This window comes from Vicia villosa, linkage group LG4, assembly GCF_029867415.1.
Source record: "Vicia villosa cultivar HV-30 ecotype Madison, WI linkage group LG4, Vvil1.0, whole genome shotgun sequence".
Lineage (NCBI taxonomy): Eukaryota > Viridiplantae > Streptophyta > Magnoliopsida > Fabales > Fabaceae > Vicia > Vicia villosa.
In genome coordinates this window covers 110457539-110479467 of record NC_081183.1, presented here as the reverse complement: position 1 = coordinate 110479467, position 21929 = coordinate 110457539, and the positions used below count along the sequence as shown (strand labels likewise).

The following is a 21929-nucleotide window of genomic DNA, read 5'->3' as shown; positions in this document are numbered from 1 at the left end:
AAAAAGCAAATTGAAAGTGTATGAAACATAGGCAAACATTTTTCTATTTAATAATTTAAGAGTAAACCATTATATTTTAAAATAGACTTTAAATCGAATATTTATAAAATTCAGAATATCACTGTAAATGAACCCAAGTTTTTTATAAAACCCAATTTTTTAAATAGTTTTGAATTTTGGAGAGTGTGGGCAAATTTTATGGTACAAAAGTTGTCCGTGTTCAATCTTCTTAAACCTGAAGAGGTAGATTGACATGTTCGTCATTCGTGGTCTGAAGGTAGAAGATTATTGAACACTTAAGTGCCCAAAAATTTGCACTCGTCGGTGCAAGAAGTAATGTTGCTGGTTGATTGTGCCAGGAATGGGCTTAAAGATGTCATTCGGAGAGTTGATAGAATATTGTCAGAGATGGGCTTGCAGATGTCATCCAAAGTTAATACTTTTCAGAATGCCTGAAGGAAATCAGTGCCGAGGGACTAACGTGATGAGAAGGAAACTTGTTACTGCTCGGGGGTTAATGTAACATATCACTTCCAGGGGACTAACATGACGAGAATGAAACTTGTTACTGCTTGGGAACTAACGTAACATATCACTACCAGGGGACTAACATGATGAGAAGGAAACTTACTACTACTTGGGGACTAACATAGCATATCACTGTCAGGGGACTAACATGATGAGAAGGAAACTTGTTACTACTCGGGGACTAACGTAACATATCACTGCCAGGGGACTAACATGATAAATGAGGACCCACTGATCACCGCCAGGGGACTAACACGATAAGAAGGAGGTTTTGTTACTGCTCACGGACTAACGTAACATATCACTGCCATGGAACTAACATGATGAGAAGGAAACTTGTTACTGCTCGTGACTAGTGTAACATATCATTGCCATGGGACTAACATGATAAATGAGGACCAACTGATCACCGCAGGGGGACTAACGCGATAAGAATGAGGTTTTGTTACTGCTGAAGGACTAACGTAACAAAGCGAGATATGTAGATACATAACACTGCCAGGGGACCGATGTGATAGGTAGATAACTTGTTACCGCTCGGGGACCAATGTAACAAGTTGTAGATTGATGCACACCATTACCAGGGGATTAACGTGATAAGAGTTTGATAAGAATGTTTATCAGAATGCTTCCAATATGATAGACTTTTACGGCTAAATCAATTCAGTTTTTCATTTCCAACAATTTCCATGCCTTTTATATTTCCTTCACACATTAATCAAAATATTCATTGATTCAAACAATATTTGATGGCTTTTGGATTTTCCTCATACATTAAAATACAAATTTTCTGGATTCTACCGTAATCCAATATAAACGCTAGAGAGAGCCCTAATCCCATTTCAGAGCCATTTCTATAATACAGATTGGTTTTTTCTGAAGTTCATAAACTTTTAAAGTTTTTGAACAACAAAGGTAAAACTTGGTTCTTGATTATTTTTACGTTTTAGAGATCTAAGTATGCTGAGTTTTTTTTATGAAAATCCTGAGTTGGTTGTCTCTCTTTTTCTCTCTGTTTCAGATATGTCGAAAGGTTATGTTACGGCATCTGTCGTTGTCGTTGCAACACTTGCCATGATTTAATATTGGTTATAGTTCGAGTGGAACCTGAGAGATTAATTGTGTCTTCTTTGTTGACCAGAGTTTGCAGCGGGCACTTCGTTTTTTACCAGAGTTTGTGGTGCCGGCGTGTTACCCTAGGATTTCGACTTACTAAATAAATGGGCAACTAAGGCCCAAAATTGGCAATTGGGCCTCAATTTGGTGAGAAGGCCCTAAATTGGTAATTGGGCTTCAATTGAATAATTACATTGCCATTTGGGTCGAAGTGGTTCGACCAAATAACGTTTAATAGTCGAAGCTGTTCGACTAGAAAGATGATCAGAGGCTCCAGCGTTCGACCAAACCAAAGGGATGCGAAGACTTAAGGATTTTTGGCTACAGAAACTGAAGTGGAAGTCGAGAGGCAGTAGAAGTTAAGAGGCACTTCCAGGCAGTTTTTCTGGCAGTTCTCACAGGACGCGTGGAAGTCTCACAATTGAAGATCTCGCATGTCGAAGACACGTGTTGACTGATAGCCAGTCGACCGTTAGTAGTAGTTATTTTATTTTTCTATTTAAGCAAGTTTTATAGGAATAGTTAGGGGTCCGCATTTTCTACATAAACACAAGTAAAACTCAAATCTCTGCGCAATGAGTAACGAGTGCAACCTTGGAATGTATGTATGCGTACCAGTTTAATTAAATGCAATCATTTTACATTACATTTTATCTTTCAGTGCACATTTACTGCCTTCTTTTTATTGCTTTGATTTACTTTAAAGCCTTTAATTTCAGTGTTTACTTTTACGTTAAAGTCACTATTTTACATTTAATACAAATCAGATACACATAACATAACAAAATAAAGCAATCAGTCCTGGAGTATTCTAGTTGACTCCGCAAAGTAACCTTTAAAAAGGAAACTAGCGCTTGTTTACCATTTTTCTGGGTAAACACGGTGTTGTAGTGGTTAGGTGGTTTAGCAATGGGATGAAATTGAAAAGGTTTTGGTTGGGAGTTTGGTTGGAAAATTTTTAAGTAGATATTGATTTTCTGAATCATGTCTAAAAAGTTTGACTTCGTTGAGGGGTAAGGATATTAAAGGTTGTTGTTATAAGTATATGATATTTCTACATCATTGGTTGCTTTTTCAGATTTGAAAATGTTTGTTATTTCGGGAGGATTACTTTTTGATCTGTTAAAATTTTTCAGATTTGAAAATGTTTGATTTTGTGTGTGTGGACCGTGAAGAAACTGAGAGGAGATGGAAGTTGGAATAATGGTGGATTTTATAACATTACTGATAAGAATGTTCAGTTACCTTTGAGGCTTGAAGATGAAGATTGTTCATTTTTTTATTCATGTATTTCAATTAAAAAATAAAAATGAATTTTTTTAATGCATAATCCATCCTTAGCTTTATTGTCGTTATCCTACAGATATACCCCATTCTCATTACATTTATCATTTCAATTTTATACTAATTTTTGTATTAAAATTTTGATTTTGATTATTATTATCAATAATAATTATAATTATTATTAATGTTTATTATAATTATTATTATTTATATTTTTATTATGTTCCAATAAATCTAATTAAACAATAACTTTTTATCATTTTTTGTGTGTCATTACAACGGTAAAAAGAATTATTTATTTTGAATTAAATTGAAATAAATCTTTTATGTCATATCTTTTTACTTTATTTATTTCAACATTATCCTTTTCTTTATATTCAAAGTTTTTTATTTTTTTTCTATTGACCATTATATAGAAACTTAATTTAAGTGACATATCTATTCTTTTAAACCTATAACCAAGGTATAAATTTAGAACAATAATTAAATAATTAATTAAATTGAATTTGAAATTGAAATTTGTTTAACATAAAGTCTACTTTACATCAAAAGTAAATTTCATCTTATTAAAAAATGTATAAAATATTATATAATAATTTGTATCTATAAACTTTATTTATTTGTGATATTTTTTTTATAAAACATATATGTAATATATTAACTATAATTACAAACACTGTTAAAGTGTAATAAATTATATTATTTTATCAAAAAAGTTTGTATTTTTTAAAATAAAATATTAATATTTATTTTAATTATTTTTAAATAATCGATTAATACGCAAATTTATTACAATAAAATTTCATATGTAAAATTTGGACAATTTATATTCTCTTACTATATTTAATAAAGATCAATAAATTAATTTTATATATTACACTATATTCAAATTTTTATCTTCAAATATCATAAGAGTCATTTTTCATTTGTGTTAGTAAATTATTTTAGAGGCTAATGTATTTTGACATTTTTATTTTTGTTTTAGTGAATGAGATGATATAGTTTTAATACATAAAACATATATTATTATATATAATTATTATTGAATAGATTCGTATTAAAACGAGTTTTAGTTTATAACTAAAATACAACTTAATATTTATGATATATTTAAATTTAGTATTAGAAATATGTACATTGAAATTACACATAATTATATACCTATGCAAATTATATTTATATTAAAAATTGCTATAAATATTTATTTTAAACATGAGACAATTATGAAGTATGAAAAACACAACTTATGAAAAACACAAATTTGTCATTCTTTTTATTCAATTTATTTTTTATATATTAAATAAAAGATCTATTTTATATATTTTCTACGGGTCGAGACTACTTAAAATAGACACGCCCTAGGGACCGAGATTATTTAATTTGCATATCTAATTTTATTGAATTAACACAATTTCCCTTTAAAAATTAATTAAATAATTCTACATTATACAATTAATTTATATTTCGATCACAAGCACGAATTAACATATTTTTATTTATTATTTTTAATAGTATATTTTTTAATCATTACTTTAACATAATTATTTACTATTTATAATAACGTTGCACGACCCGCCGTCCTCCAAATAGATTTGATGTTTCTTTATCTTTTGATTTCCTTATTCTGCAAGCTTTCCCAACATCAATGCATATTTATTAAACTCTTTTATATAACTTAAAGATTTATACAATAGTTTTAATTATTATTTAACTGATAATACTCATATTTAATTTTATGGGAGACATTTAAAATATTAATTAATGGGTTAAATATACAAACCCCCTATAATGTTAGAGAGTTTTAGTTTTAGCCCCTATAAAAAAAATTATTGATGCCCTGATCTTATTTAGATTCCATCAACAAACCCCCCAATTGCCTAGTGGCATGAAAGATTCTATGTTTTTTTTCTATGTGGCTTTATTGTTTATTTTAAATTATGGTTTTATGCCACATGTGCAGTACAACATGGCCAATTTTGTAATGTTTAAAATCTAGGGTTACGATTTGTACAATTTAACCCTCTTTATGCTTCGACTCTTGTACAAAGTGCAACATCTTCTTCATTTCTGTTCTTCTCTCCCTTCTTCATCTTGATTCGTTTTCGTTTTTCTTCAAGCATGGGTGGTAGCAAGTCATCGTCATCACCAGCTGGTAATTTTGGCAGGGGATTGCCAACATGTGGGTGCAATGAAACGATGAAGTTGTGGGTTTCAAACACAATTGATAACCCCAATAGGAAATTCTGGAAATGTAGAAATTCAATGGTAAGTGTTTCGATTCCTTTTAATGTACAATTTTTCCAGAAGTTGACGAATGTTGAATTGGATTTTGTAGAATGGTTGTGGTCTGTTTATGTGGGACGATTTGGCGAACGAACTTAATCCTTCAAGATTCTATCAATGTGAAATCACCAAAGTTTCGTTGCTTGAATTAGCGAAGGAAATTGTTAAGGATATTGATTGGGAAGCTGGAAAGAGATTGGGAGAAGACTCAAAGAAATTAGACAAATCGAAGAAGAAGCTTGGAATGGAGAAGAGAAAAAAATTTGTTCTGATTGTTGCACTTAGTCTGTCATGGATGTTTTTTGCTTTAGTGTTTAAGCTAATGTAATTTCCTTGTACTGAATATTGTTTAAGTTAATGTAGTTGTGTTTTAATGTAATTGTCATGATTTCTATGTAATTGGTTTGGTCTATTAATGGAAACCTTGTTCTGATATTTGTAGTTGATTTGGTTTATCAATGAAAGTAATATTATGTTTACCTTCTATAGCTTATAATGTATTGTAATTGAACAATTTTTGTATAACATACCATAACTTGAAATAGGTATGTTACAAAACATGTTCCACCATAAGTTAACTTATAAAAGGTCTGTTACAATACTTGTTACAGCCTTATAACATGATACCCAAAATGACATGACACCCATAATGATACCCTTACAAACTTAGTCTTAGTACATAAACACAAAATGCAACAAACATAAAATAACAGAAACTTAGTCTTAGTACATAGTTTTACAACATCCCTAATCTCTAGTTTTCTTGTTCTTCCATGATTTCATAAACCTAGTAGCCACACCAAGCTTTGAGTCTTTGGTACATGGTTTTTCTTCAGCATCTGTTATAGTAATTGGTTCTTCACTAGTAGATCTTTGGCCTATAATTGGCTTTTTAAACCAATTCAACTTCATCCTCTCACTCTGCCTTCTCTTAACTATTGGTTTCTTGGGCATTGGTTTCTTGGATTTATGCTTGCTTGACTCCATAACACATGATCCACTTTGACTCTGAACTATTGGTAATTGGTTTGGCTCCACAGTGGGCTCAGTGTTGGCATCACCAGGTATCGTAGTCTTAGAATCAAGTGCTGCAATCTGAATATTGGCATCATCAGCCAAACCAGAAGACTCAGCAGCAGTGTTGGCATTAACAGTCTAAGTGTTGGCAGCAGTTCAAGAAGGCTCACTCTTTACTTTTCTCTGCACAAATTTGATTTTTAATCAGAAGCATGCATAAACTATGTTACTAACAAAAAAATTGTTAAACATTATCACAAATTACTTACGTTTCTTTTTAGTGCATTGGGGTCTTGTGTCTTGCTCTTACATGTCATGGCATTATGACCAAACTTATCACACTTGGTGCATTTATATGCAACCCCAGGCCTTCTCTTCCTAGCATCATCCTCCCCACTTTCTCTTATTCTCAACTTCCTATTGGCTATGCATGTTTTTTCAGTGCATTATTACATAACTTTTAAAAACATTTGATAGAAAAACTTCTTTAATTTATAAATGATACTATCATTTCAATCAATCTTAAAATATAATTTTTAAAATATAATATTATTCAGAAGAAAAAAATTGCTTTTTAAAACTAATTCACATATTAAAAGTTAGCATTAATAGTATACATTATTTATATGTAAGTTGATTATATATAAATATTAAAATTTCAATATTTTTAAAATATGGATAAAATTAAAAGGTTAATTGATCTACCCGAGAATGTTTAAATAGCTCAGACTTTTAGAGAGGCAAATAAATGTGTTGATGCTCTAGCTAATGAAGGGTGCAAGTTAAACAATATTTGCTTCGTTTACAATAGCGTCTCTAATTTCCTTGTTAATTTGTTAGAGGATGACCGTTTAGGAATCTTCTCTTCTAAGTTAATTCTTGTGTAATCTTTTCTTTTCGGGCTTCAATCCTCTTTATTATCAAAAATAAATAAATTAAAATTTCAATAAATTTTTTAAATTTTTAAATCATATTCCACATCATTTGTACAATATGATAGCAGTATATATCTAACAGGGACCTACGGCCTAGTCTACATAGGCTCAAGTAAGACCACACTTTTTTTAAATATAGAAGGTCTAAGTTTTTTTATAAGTCTATTTAGTTAAAAAGGCTATGGCACATGTCATAAAAGTCTTTTAAGTTTATCAAGCGAACCTATTTAAGTAAATAAAAATAAATTTATTATTATTATTATTATATTTTATTTGTATGTTGAAATAAAATACAAAAATAAATCTTAGTTATCTTGAAGAACTTATAAATATAAGATGAAAAAAACTTATGAGCAATGTCATTAGTTATTTTCATAAGTTCTCTTAAACAAATAGTATTGTAAAACTTATGTTAATAGATAAATTTGAATAAGTAAATGCAAATAAGCATTAAACTCATTGATATTTTAATTTGTTAGTCTATTTAAATATTAGTTGAATTGCTTATTTATAAATATTCAAATAGAATAGACTTTTATGTAGGTTAATAGGTCAAACAGGCTTCGAAAAGGTCAAACTCAGACCTAAAAATAAGTCTATGATAGACAACAAGCCAAACTTAAGCTTTGTAATTTTTAACAAGTCAGATCATACTTGACAAAACCTAACTCGGTTCAGTCTATTCCCACTTCTAGTTCCAACCCAACCCTAACACAAAATAGTGTAAATTAAATCAAGGGAAATTTTAGTCGCCTATTATAGTGTTCTTCGACTAAAAAATTTAGTCTATCAAATTGTGCGTGTTAATTAAATTAAGGAAAATTTTGTCCTTAGAAAAATTAGTCTATACATTATATGTAAAGATATTTAAAGATATTTGATTTATACCATTTTCTTAAATTATCAATTAATTTCAATTTTATTGAAGGTATGCAACTCTAAAATTTAATTTAACATTGTTAAGTAGGTATTAAAAACAACATTAAAATCATTTTAAAAAACGTAACATATGCAAAATTAAGCTCATAGATAATTAGAAATTCTTGTCGTTGATATTAATCTTTACATCATCAAATTTTTATTTATATTGGTTAGTAAAGTTTGGGCACAAACTGGAGGTTTGGGCTGGTATGGCATTTGGTCCTTCGAATCGGGTTCACGACAGCCTTCTGTCTTGACATGAAGGATGCGGCAGGCAGAGGGTTAAGAGGAGTAAGAGGAGTTTGATTTGGCTTGCCTCGGCTTGGGTTATTTGGAGAAAGCGTAATGAAACTATCTTTAGCGAAGACGCGTTCATTTTGTCCGACTTGGTGTGGAAGATTAAATTGAAAGTGTGGAAATGGTCATTTATAGGCGAAATTTCAGATTCCAAATGCAATTTTTATGATTTCAGTAAGGATCCAATTTACTTTTTGGCGTAAATCTCAATTGGTAGGAAATTTATTCGTTTTGTTTTTCCGGGCTTCCCCGTTTTTTGTAAGTGGGATTAAATACCCCTAATACTCCCTATTTTGAATCTTGCTTTTATATATATATATATATATATATATATATATATATATATATATATATATATATATATATATATATATATATATAATATAAAACTTTTTTTATTACTAAAACAACTTCCGTTCATTCAAATTATTTATGATGGTATTACACCTTTAAATAACTTTTTTTTATTACTAAAAACAACTTTCATTCATTCAAATTGATTCAAATTTATAGGGTACATCGAATAATATAAAATTCAAAACCGCTATAAATTGAAAAGAATGTATTTGCGGACAAACTCACATCATTTATGTTAATACGATAAAATGTCTACAATGTGACAATGCCTACAAATATGACCAAAATGAAATGTTCGAAATACCCATGTCTCCGAGTCTTCAGTGTTGACGACGTCAAAATTATTGATTAAAAAATATTGAGTCGAAACTAATGTATCCATCTGGACCGAATAAACACCTCACCAAGATAGAAAAACAAATAACACCGCAATAAGACGACGACCAACACAATGTTGCACTAAGACGACGAAATAAAAAAAAAAAACTAAAAATATATGTGAAATCACTTATTCAAATTACTTAAGATATACACTATTATTAACATTGGCCACCCGGTCCTCCAAATTGAAGAGAATATCCATATGGATTTTTTTCTTTTCCATAGTAGTTAACTCCAAAGCATTGAGGGACGTCATGGTAAATTTGTGCCGCATACTCATCTGGTCCATAATAGGCTGAATTAGTTTGATTTTTATATCCAATATTTCTAAAATAACATGCATGTTCAAAGTTCCGGTCAGGAAAGGATCCAGATCCCATTTGAGGGCTAGGTGCACCGATAGCCATTGTGACTCCTCCCCATCCCACTTGATTAGCTGTTTTCAAGTTGTTGAATAAAGCTTGTGGATAATATCCAATTGCTTGACCATTAATGTTTATCCACCAATTTTTAGTTCTTTGATCTTGAACAATACTAATTGGCATATCTACAATTTCACCACGGTATACAGATGTTTTTGGCACAGCTGCACCAAGGTGATATCGACTGTTGGTTTGGACAAAACCTCGACATTGGAAATTGTAGCATCCCGTGCTTCTATAACTATCTGACTGTCATCATTAAAGAAATGAAACAATTAAAATACTCTCTAGTTTATTTATAAGAAAAAAGAGAAAAAGTGATGCACTGACAGTGTAAAGTGATGCACTGTCAACCAATCACAATTATGTATTCAATTCTATCACATTTTTATCTTTAAAAAAATTTAATGACATGGCAAATTGTTTGTTTCCTATTGGATGACAGTTCATATCCATTAAATCCAAGAAAAAACTATTTTTTTTTAATTTTTTTAATAATTAATATATTTAATCTACTCAAAATTATTACATTAAAAATAAAATAAACAAGCCATCACTTACCGTCCATACTGCGTAAACGTATGTTCGATCATTGCCATATAAATGGGGAAATACCTGACAATAATTTGTATGATAAATTAGTAGTCTTCTTTATACCAAAAATAGAATTGACTGATAGGATAATTCTATTGTTATAAGATACTCCCTCCGTTCCTTTTTAAGTGTCGTTTTAGCAAAAAGCTCTTCCACCAAGATAGTGGATTATTAGAGTTACTTTTTCTATTATACCCTTATTTATTTTTCTCTTTCTAAATAAATTCAATCATACACTCTCTTTTTCTAATAACTAATTGAAAATTTTGAGGTGGAGTTATTGAAAAAATAAGGGTATAAATGACAAATTATAACATTAAATTATAAAACGACACTTAAATAGGAACAAAAAAATTCTTCTAAAACGACACTTAAAAAGGAACGGAGGGAGTAATAAATTTAAACTCACATGCCATCCAACACTAATATCATTAACAGCGCCTCCCTCTCCATTTCGGACATATACATTGGATGCGCTAGATTGAGCAATACTACATCTTGGATTATAAATACTAGTAGTTCCCATTATTCCATAATAATTTTGACCACCAAGGTATTTGAGATATACTTCCGCTTTCTACAAAATCAATATGTAATCAAATATTGAAACATGAATGAATTGCTATTTATATCTATAAAATAAGAACATGGAAGCTTAAAGTTAGAGTCAAAATATTGATTAGATGGTTAATAAAAACTAAGGAAGTTATTGACAAAATATTAAAATTTCAAAGCAACAATTAAAAAAATAAAAATATTGTTTAAAAATAACACTTATTAAGACTAATTGAATATATTTAAAATTACTTATTTAAGAGAAAACTTACGTGAGTACCACTTGTATCTAAAATATTATTATTCAATAAAGATTTAGCACGGCTGAGATCTTCTTTTGTTGTCCTTCGAATTGGAACAGACCCTTTAGGACAAGTGACTTTATGAAGTTCAAATCTTGTTTTAGTTGGTGAAATATTCACACTTCCATTTTCTATTTTTGAGTAAAAACTTGGCCGTGTCTAGGACAAAAGAAAGATAAAATAAGTCAATATTAAAATACAAAAATGTATCCGGTAAGAAAAACAATTTAATTAAATTGAATAGCGTGTTACCTGTAATTTATGATTCTTTAACAAAGGATGATCAAAAGCGGGTTGTTTTTTAATATCAACACAGTCAACTATATATCCATATTCTGTCTATAAAAACCATCAAAATCAAACAGAAAGGTTATAATATTTTTTATAAAGGATAAAAAACAATAATTAAATATATATATGTAAGAATAATACATGAATACTCTTGATAGGAGGCTTATTCATAAGTTTTAGGTGTTTTTCCAACTCAAAATCTTCCTTCAATGTAATATTACTATCATCAACTCTAAGGCTAGTAACAATCGTTGAAAACAAAATCAATAAGAACATCATGTTAATCATTTTTATAATTCTGTTATCGAACAAAGTTGCTTGATGATCTATTACAATAGTGTCACCCCTTTATATATATCTATCTAGTCAAAGTCAAATATCCAAATTCATTAATTTGGTAAGTAACAGTTCTTATTTAATATAGTGAATTTTTCTATTTCCGTTATACTATATTTATCACCTGGGTGTGTAGGTGGTAGGTAATATGACTTTTGAAACGTGTTTAAATAATCTTAAAGAAAGGTGTTACATATTAATATAACATCAAATAAACGTTTTTATCTGTGGTCATATGAAAGTTTTTTTCTTGTTAACAGATTCAATTTAATTTAAAAATTATAATAAAACGAAAAAAATTAGCCAATGGCATGGCAGCAGGTAGCAGAGTGTTAACAAAATAGAAGAATGTTTATACAACGAAAAATTATAATAAAACGAAAAATAATAGCAAATGGCATGGTAGCAGGTAGCTGAATTTCAGCAAAATAGAAGAATGTTTATAGGATAAATTTTTTATTTTTTTTTTTGACATTTGCACAAATAATAATAGTATTAGTATATGAATTTAATTGCAATACACGCTTAATGTAGAAAAATTTACACGATTAATATATATAAACATTTCAATATATAATTTTAAAGAAATAGAATTAAAAGTCAAATATTTTAAATAAAACAAAGATTTTATATATATATATATATATATATATATATATATATATATATATATATATATATATATAATTTTATTTAATTTAATACGATTGTTTGATCAATTCTTTTAACGGTTAAGATTTAGTGTCATATTAAACTTTGACAGTTTGAGAAAAAAAATACATAGAATTGTAACATTTCATGAAGGATCTAATATTTCTTTCGGGGGTAAACTGAATCTCACCCATATTTTTGGGAATATTGTATATTTCACTTGTTATATAAAGAAATTTACAAATAACTTTTTAATAAAAAATATGTTTAAGTAATTATTCTTAAATGTTAATTTAAATACTTACTCATTTAATTATAAACATGATGAATGATAAAATGAAGCATAAAGCGAGAAATATAACGAGCAATATGATAAAGTGCATAAATTAAAGTCAATTGTTAATTGTTAGCAAGATGACCATCTTGAAACTTGTCAAGTATATCATCGATTTTGGAATTGGTATGACCATCTTGAAGCTTGTCAAGTATATCATTGATTTTTGGAACAATCAACACTTGACCAAAGATGATTGAAAACTAGTAACAAACACGTGCATACGCACGGATTATGTTCTGTTACGCGCATTTGAATAAATAATTTATTTTAAATAGAATGTTAAGAAAGAAAAAAATATTTAAATAATTAATTATTTCGTATATAAAAATATTTAGAACAATAATAGATTTTTTCCCGTATACCATTTTTGGATAAAAAATATTTGATCATAAATACCATTTCTCGTATATAAAAATATTTAGATCAATAATAGATTTTTTTCCCATATACAGACTTCATTTTTGTTTAGGTATCATTTACAAAAATATTTGCATCAATATTAAATGTCGTATATAAAAATATTTAGGTTAATAGTATATTTTTTTCCGTATGCCATTTTTGAATTGAAAAATATTTGGATCATAAATACCATTTTTCTTAAATAATAGATTTTTTCCGTATACAAATATTATTTTTTTAAGTATCATTTACAAAAATATTTGGACCAATATTAGATTTTCGTGTGTAAAAATATTTAGATCAATAATAATTTTTTTCCCGGATACTATTTTTGATCAATAATAATTTTTTTCCCGTACATCATTTTTGGATAAAAAATATTTGATCATAAATATCATTTTTTGTATATAAAAATATTTAGAATTATAATAGATTTTTTCTCGTATATAGACTTTATTTTTGTTTAGGTATCATTTATAAAAATATTTGGATCAATAGTAAATTTCGTACGTAAAAATATTTAAATCAATAGTAAATATTTTTCCGTATACCATTTTTGAATAAAATATATTTGGAACATAAATACAATTTTTCGTATATAAATATGTATAGATCAATAATAAAAAAAAATTGTGCACTAATTTTAATTTGGTTCATGTATCATTTACAAAAATATTTGGATCAACAATAGATTTTTTTTCCATATACAAACTTCATTTTTGTTTAGGTATCATTTATAAAAATATTTAGATCAATAGTAAATTTCGTATATAAAAATATTTAGATCAATTGTAGATTTTTTCCCGTATACCATTTTTAATAAACAAAATTTGGATCATAAATATTATTTTTCGTATATAACAACCTATAGTTTAATAATAATTTTTTTTGGTGCACTAATTTTAATTTGGTTTAGGTATCATTTACAAAAATATTTGGATTATAGTAAATTTTCGTATTAAAAAATATTTAGATCAATTATAGATTTTTTCCCATATACCATTTTTTAATAAAAATTATTTGAATTATAAATATTATTTTTCGTATATAAAAATATATAGATTAATAATAAAAAAATTTCCGTATAAAAAATATTTTTGTTTAAGATTTATTTACAAAATTATTTGGTTCAATAGTAAATTTTCGTATACAAAAATATTTACAAAGAAAATTATGTAAGAAATAAGTGAGAAAGTGATGAAAGAAAAGTTTTGGTAAGTTTGATAAAATAAGAGTGATATATTATTTTAATAATAAGTTTAAGAACTTTATTGTACAAACATCAAATAAAGACAATTTTAATGTGGTGTCAAAAAAGCAAATAAGGGTATTGTAGACCTTTTCACAGCCATTAATTTTCTTATATTATAGATTTCAATTGGACAAAATTAGTAAAACTTGTTAGAAGCTTGATTAAAAAATCATATACTACGACAAGTATCACAAATATTGAACAAAAATCAAAACTCAAATCATTTTTTAGGGCTTTTCTTTGAACATTAAAGCTCATGCCACCAATTGATCACTTTTTCGATTCGGGACAAAGAAAATGAGATGAAGAAGAATGATACCAAAAGCAGTTTCAAATTTCATAAAGAATATATAAAAGAGAAAATAAAATATAGTACAAAAATAGAATATAAAATTGTGAAAAAAATTACACAAGGTATAAAGTAATAAAAGAAATTTTTGTGATTTTTTTCATAATTTTTAAACTAAAAATAAAATTAATATGAATTTCTAAAGTTAAAAACTAATTAAAATAAAAATAATAATATGAAAATAAAACAGAATAAATCCTAGCCATCTGATTTAGTCAATTGACTAATTTCATGTAGGATTTAGGATCCAGAGAATTAAAGTGCATAATAAAAATAAAAGCAAATTTGTTGAGAATCTCATTTCCGGTCATCTTGTCAGATGAGGACAAGTGGCTCCAGTGACCACTTGTCACACACACAGTTACAGCGCATGGATCTCAAGGCGGAAGAGAGAATATCAGAAGTTTTAAGAGCATCTCCAATGGTGCAACCTATTTTTGGGTTCTTTATGGGTCCCACTAGCCACATCATCTTAAAATAATTTTTATAATTTTTATTTTAATTGTATAATTCTAAAAAGTTATTATTAGGCCCACAACTTTACCTCATAAACTAATTTGATTGGGTACCACAATTTTTTCATAGTTGCATTGCAATGCAATGGTACTATGATGTGGCATGTCTAGGTGGAGAACTTATTAGAAGGAACTACCATTGGAGATGGTCTAAAGCAAAACAATTTTCCTCTTCTTTGTAGTACTCATTCGGTTGTAAGGATCCACTCCATTTCTTACCCTCCATTTCTTTTCCATTACTATAGTTTTGTGTGCATAAAGTTAAATAGATAATAAATATGTGTCACATGTCTTAGAAATACGTGTAATATACACAAAAAAACTATGATAATGGAAAAGAAATGGAGTGTAAGAAATAGATTGAATCCTTACTCCTCGTTCGGTACTACTTGAGTGCAAATTAAAACAAAAACACTGTTAAAGCCATTATTTTTTGAAACACCTCTCTCATAATAAGAACAAAAATAAGCCACATGCATATTTAAAAGAAAATAAATAGAAGTCTATTAAAGCCACACAATTTGAAAAATTTTACATTCTCAGGTTTGTATTCTTCTCCTCTATTCAAATCCGGAATTAGTTTTTTTTTTTTTTAAAACACAAGTAAATAAGAGTATATCTATAAATGAAAGTTGAAATTCAAAGTTCAAAATGTCAACACAACAATGCAGAGAACTCAAAAGTAATGGTGGATTCGGTATCAGAAGAAGATTCTCAACCTTTTGGTGCAAAGAAAATGAAGGAAGGCGGAGAATAATTTTCCGACGCGGTGGCTTAGGATTCCGGCGTGGTGGGCCGATTAGATGAGTTTCTATTTTTTATTTTTGTTCTGAGTTTGTCAGTCTGTGATTCTGAAAAAAAGTCCTTTGTGTCAGTTGATTGAATGTTTATATAGAGCTTAGAAACTTGACTGGATGCTGAATTTTTTTGAGCTTTGTTTAATATTCTTGATATGTTGTTTGAACATGTTCTTTGGCCTTGAATGCTTTGTCAAAATTTTTGTGAATTGATTTATTTTTATTTGGGAAATTGCTAACTCCACATTTGTTTTTTCTTTTGTGAATTGATAAATGTTGAAAGAAAAGTATGGATGAATTCTTGAAGATTATGGAGCTTGGAAGATGGAAAGTAAGGCATAGACATGGAGGAAAGATTGAAGAAAATGCCTTGAAACTTGGAATATTCTTTGAAATTTTGTGTAAACATAATGATGTAACTTTCAGAATTGGTACACTTTGTAATTATGGACTTGAATAGACTTTCTTGAATTTCTTTGTAACTTGAAATTTTTGAATTGAATTCTTGAATGAGAACATCTTCCTTAGAAATGGCCCTCGAGGGATTTGTAATTCTTGAATAAATTTTGAACTTGAATCTTGAATTTGAGATTTGAAATGGTGTCTTGAAAAGACTTAAAAATTTGAATAATCTAGGCTTTTATTAGAAGAACGTTGGAAGCAAAAATCCGACTTCAAACCACTAGTAATAAACGACACATTTTGCAATCACCATCCTAACGGAAACTTGAGAACAATGTGATAGTAGATTATAGGACACAACCTTGAGATACAAGCCTTTGAGAATTAGCTTTCGTCTTGAACATCTCACAACCCTAATTAAAGAACAATCACCTATGACATATATATATATATATATATATATATATATATATATATATATATATATATATATATATATATATATATATATATATATATATATATATATATATATATATATATATATATATATATATGACATATATATATATATATATATATATATATATATATATATATATATATATATTTTGATTTTGATTAATGGTTGGTAAACATAATAACTATAATACAACAAAAATACGAAAAAAGATACAGCATTTTAGGGAAAAAAATTGGAGTATGATAAATGTCTCTATTTAAGTATTTTCAATTTAAATGTCTCTATTTAAGTATTTTCAATTACGTCGAGACGAAGATTGAGACACGGGATCTTAAAGTCAAAAATTGTCTCTATTTAAATATTTTCAATTACGTCAAGACGAAGATTGAGACACAGAATCTTAAAGTTAAAAATTGAAATATGACAAGTTGTATATCAATAATCCCCCTAAATTTTTCACTTTTGATCTTCACACACACTCACCCTTCTTTCCATTCCATTTTGATTTCCACTTAAATTTTCTGTATTAAGGCCTCTATTTGTTAACCCCTAGTCTATTAATCTTGTAGACTGCACTCACACCCACCATGTGCTTTCTAACCATTAATTTATCATCATATTAATTTATTATTTTATGTCATTTAAATTTCAAAATTTATGTAATTATTCAATAAGTTTAGTTTTAAACAAATAAACTTATATTGATAATATTTTGTGATTTGTTTAGAAACCTCGAGGCTTGGGAAGTTTAAAATTTGTATACTTCATGTATATCAAATATCAATTCGACTTCAACCACGGACTTAAGTAATCTCAACCAAGTCAATCAAAACTAAATTTTTATAACATTGAAACATCTATTCATTACTTTAAAGTTTAAATATTTGTTAGAATAGTTAGGGATGCTCATGGACGGTTTTTGTCCATAACCAATCCATATCCATATATTATCCATTTGATATAATCGGAGTTTAAAACCAATTTTCATAACAGGATTTATTTTTTCAAAACCGGTTATAAACCGGCTATATCTATGACCAAATTTTATAACCGATTTTAAATTTTAAATTTTTATTTTTAAAATTTAATTTTAAATTAAGTTATTAAATTTTATTTTTTTTTGGAAAATCGACTTTTCATATTTTTAAAGACACGGTTTTTCAAAAAAACTTGAATTTTTCGTTTTTTCAAAATACTCGATTTTTTGTTTTTACGAAAAAAAACTCGATTTTTTCGTGTTTCTGACAAAAAAACTCAATTTTTTTTTGTTTCCGAAAAAACTAGATTTTTTTGATTTTTCAAAAAAACTCGATAATATCGTTTTTAAAAAAAAAAATTCGATTTTTCATTTTTTTCAGAAAAAACTCGTTCTTTCATATTTCTGAAAAACTCAATTATTCGTGTTTCTGAAAACTCAATTTTTTCAGTTATTTTCGGAAAAAAAACTCGATTTATCATTTATTTTAGAAAAACTCAATTTTTTTGTATTTCCAAAAAACTGAATTTATTCGTATTTCCAAACAACTCGAGTTTTTCATATTTTCGAAAAACTCGATTTTTCAATTTTTCAAAAAAACTCGTTTTTTTTGGTATTTTCAAAAAATTCGATTTTTTCGAACTTTCGAAAAACTCGATTTTCATTTTTATGTTATTATTTCTTTCTGCAAAATATTTTAAAAATTTATATTTTTTTGTGATTTAAAAATAATAGACCAATTAAATTTTTATGTTGGATATGGATATCCAAAATATTGATTTGGTTAAAACCATATTAAAAATATATCCAAAATATGGATTTGATTAAAATTATATTGGTAATTAACCGGTTTTTAATCACCGGATATGAATATGGATATGGATAAATCCAATAACCGGTTTATTTCAACATCCCTATAGCCAATGAAATTTTTAGAATATTTAATACATTATGTCAAATATTTAAAGTAATGTAGGCTTATAAGTATCGAAATTTATAAAATTAACAGAAAAACAACCACAAAATCTATGTCCAAAAACATTCATTATGTCAAAGGTAGACATTTGAATTTGATAACACTATTTCGTATAACAATGAGTAGTAAAGATGCATCATCAATTTTTACCAGTGTTATCAAGTTGTCATCTGAATTGTTAATCACCAAGTGAATTTGCACAAGAGTACATTCTAATAAGTAATAACAATGTATAGCAACAGAAAATAGTTGACATATTAAGAACATTGGGTGTAGAATAATTTGAATGAAATGTAAGAAAAGTAATGGAGTTTGAATTAGAACTACACTCTTTGAAATTACCAAGCGACTGAACAAAGAGAATCAAAATTGAAATGGAACTAATTCTTTGAGATTTATTTAATGTTGATTGACAGCATCTGCTCTTTGGAGCATATGTTATAGCTAGCTACACAAGCATTGCTGTTAATAGTGATGTAGGGTTGTACATTCCAAAAGCATTGTGTTCTGGACTGGGCCGAGCAGGCCCAGCTCTTCTCACCAGCCGAGCAGGCCCAAATCATTTCGGCCCATTTACCTGATAACCGTCGTAGGTTATCCACGCGCGAAGACCACGCATCACACTTCAACGAAGGATTCGGTCAACCACCTCCGAACCCTACGCCATGCTCATCCAAAACGTGAGTCTCCTGCTGACTCAGCCCTAGCACAGGACATTTTGGCAGTTCCCTAGCACGTGGGCCTCCAATTGGATTTGGCCCAACTAAGGAACCTTGGCCCAGCGCTGGGGGCTATAAATACCCTCTTTCACTAGAGGGTCAGGTATTCCATTCTTCACTCTCAACCCTCATTCTCTGATAGCTACTAACTTAAGCATCGGAGAACCTTGCAGGTACCCCCCCATCTTGCTCTCCAAGCCAGATTATGCTGCCTTGACGATTCTTCTGATCAGGTACGATCAGTGGCGCCGTCTGTGGGAACCTTGCTCCCCCTTCTTTAACAAAGATCAAAGCATTACCTTTCACGATCGTCATGGCTGACAACAACAACATCCCAAACCCTGATCCCTTCCTCCTGGAACAACTGATCGAGGATTCCACCCGCGAGGGGACGAATCGTCGTCGGCAGGAAGGACCACAACATGCCCTTGCTGTACAGAGAAGGCCGAGACATGAGACCTCGCAACCCCGAAGGCAACAAATTCAGAACATCCAACATGTGCAAAGCCTTCAGCAAGTTTAGAATGTCGAACAAGTTCCTCCCGAGGGACACGTTCAGAACGGGGAAGACGAGCAGACTCGACCCCAGAATGAACCTGATCGACCCCAGAACAAGAACAAAACCGACGCCAGAGATGGACATGCTGCCTCCTCGTTCACCCACACCTCTGACCGGCGAGGAGTCCATAGCCAAGACGAGGAAGAGCAGATCAACATCCCCGAGGGCGCTGATCCGACAGCCATCATCCTACTCAAAGAGCTGCAGAGAACTAACTGTCTCATCCGCCAACAGGGCAACCGCATCCACGAGCTGGAAAGGAAGCGACGATATCGTTCCCCTCCGCGGAGACGCCATCGATCACGTTCCTATTCCTCCTCGCGCTCGCCTCCAAGGAGATATCGCAAGCGCTCCCCATCCTCGTCTCGCTCCCCGCCGAGGAGAAACCGTCGTCAGAGGTCTTATTCCCGCTCTCCACCTCGAAAGAGTCAGAAAAATCAGAAACCTGAAACCACTGAAGCCAGGAGCCTCTCACCCGAGCAAGAACGCCGAGGCCCCTCTGAAGGATAGAAAAACACTTAGAAAGGGGGGGATTGAATAAGTGTGACTTTAAATCTTGGACGATAAAAATAAATTGCACAATTATTTTTATCCTGGTTCGCTGTTAACGAAGCTACTCCAGTCCACCCCCGCAGAGATGATTTACCTCAACCTGAGGATTTAATCCACTAATCGCACGGATTACAATGGTTTTCCACTTAGTCCACGACTAAGTCTTCCAGAGTCTACAGATCACAACTTGATCACTCCAGGAACACTGCTTAGACAACTTCTAAGACTTTTCTAGAGTCTACTGATCAACCTGATCACTCTAGTTACAAACTGCTCAGCCAACTGCTAAGACTTCCTAGAGTATACTGATCACACGATCACTCTAGTTCCTTACAACTTAATGTAATTCTAAGAGTATTACAAATGCTTCTTAAAAGCGATAATCACAACTGTGATATTTCTCTTAACGTTTAAGCTTAATCTCACTAAAATATTACAACAGCAATGTAGTGAGCTTTGATGAAGATGAAGATTCTGAGTTTAGATTTGAACAGCGTTTCAGCAAGTTTGATATAAGTTGTTTTGGTGCAGAATCGTTAACCTTGCTTCTCATCAGAACTTCATATTTATAGGCGTTGGAGAAGATGACCGTTGAATGCATTTAATGCTTTGCGTGTTCCGTACAGCATCGCATTTAATGTTATACGCTTTTGTCAACTACCTCGAGCCTTGTTCACGCTGTGTCTACTGACGTAGCCTTTAGTAGCTTTAACGTTCCTTTTGTCAGTCAGCGTAGACTGCCACCTGTACTTCCTTCTGATCTGATGTTTGTGAATACGACGTTTGAATATCATCAGAGTCAAAACAGCTTGGTGCATAGCATCTTCTGATCTTCTGATCTTGAAGTGCTTCTGTTGCGTGATACCATCTTCTGATCTTCAGTGCTTCTGATCTCATGTTCTTCTGATGCTTCCATAGACCCATGTTCTGATTCTGCTTCGACCATCTTCTGATGTCTTGCCAGACCATGTTCTGATGTTGCATGCTGAACCATTTGAGACACAACTTCTGAGCGCTGAATTATGCGTACTCTTTATATATTTCCTGAAAGGGAAATTGCATTGGATTAGAGTACCATATTATCTTAAGCAAAATTCATATTATTGTTATCATCAAAACTAAGATAATTGATAAGAACAAATCTTGTTCTAACAATCTCCCCCTTTTTGATGATGACAAAAACATATATAAATGATATGAATTTGCGATCAGAAAGAGTAGACGGCAAAAGACAAATTACACAGCTATAGCATAAGCATATGAATATGTCTCCCCCTGAGATTAACAATCTCCCCCTGAGATAAATAATCTCCCCCTGAAATAAATACTCGAAGAACTTTGATAAAAGACTTCCCTGATTATT

General features: G+C 29.9%; 1 protein-coding gene across 1 annotated transcript; it reads right to left on the bottom strand.

Moving 5' to 3' along the window:
• Positions 1-9242: 9242 nt before the first annotated feature.
• LOC131597662 (protein neprosin-like) lies at positions 9243-20311 on the bottom strand. The gene is made up of 8 exons (XM_058870346.1): positions 20231-20311; positions 19796-20051; positions 11425-11609; positions 11245-11331; positions 10963-11151; positions 10545-10712; positions 10103-10156; positions 9243-9790 (listed from the first exon to the last, which is right to left on the bottom strand). The coding sequence occupies exons 1-8, from the start codon at positions 20309-20311 to the stop codon at positions 9278-9280; spliced, it is 1533 nt and encodes a 510-aa protein (XP_058726329.1). The 3' UTR covers positions 9243-9277.
• Between the last annotated feature and the right edge of the window lie 1618 nt (positions 20312-21929).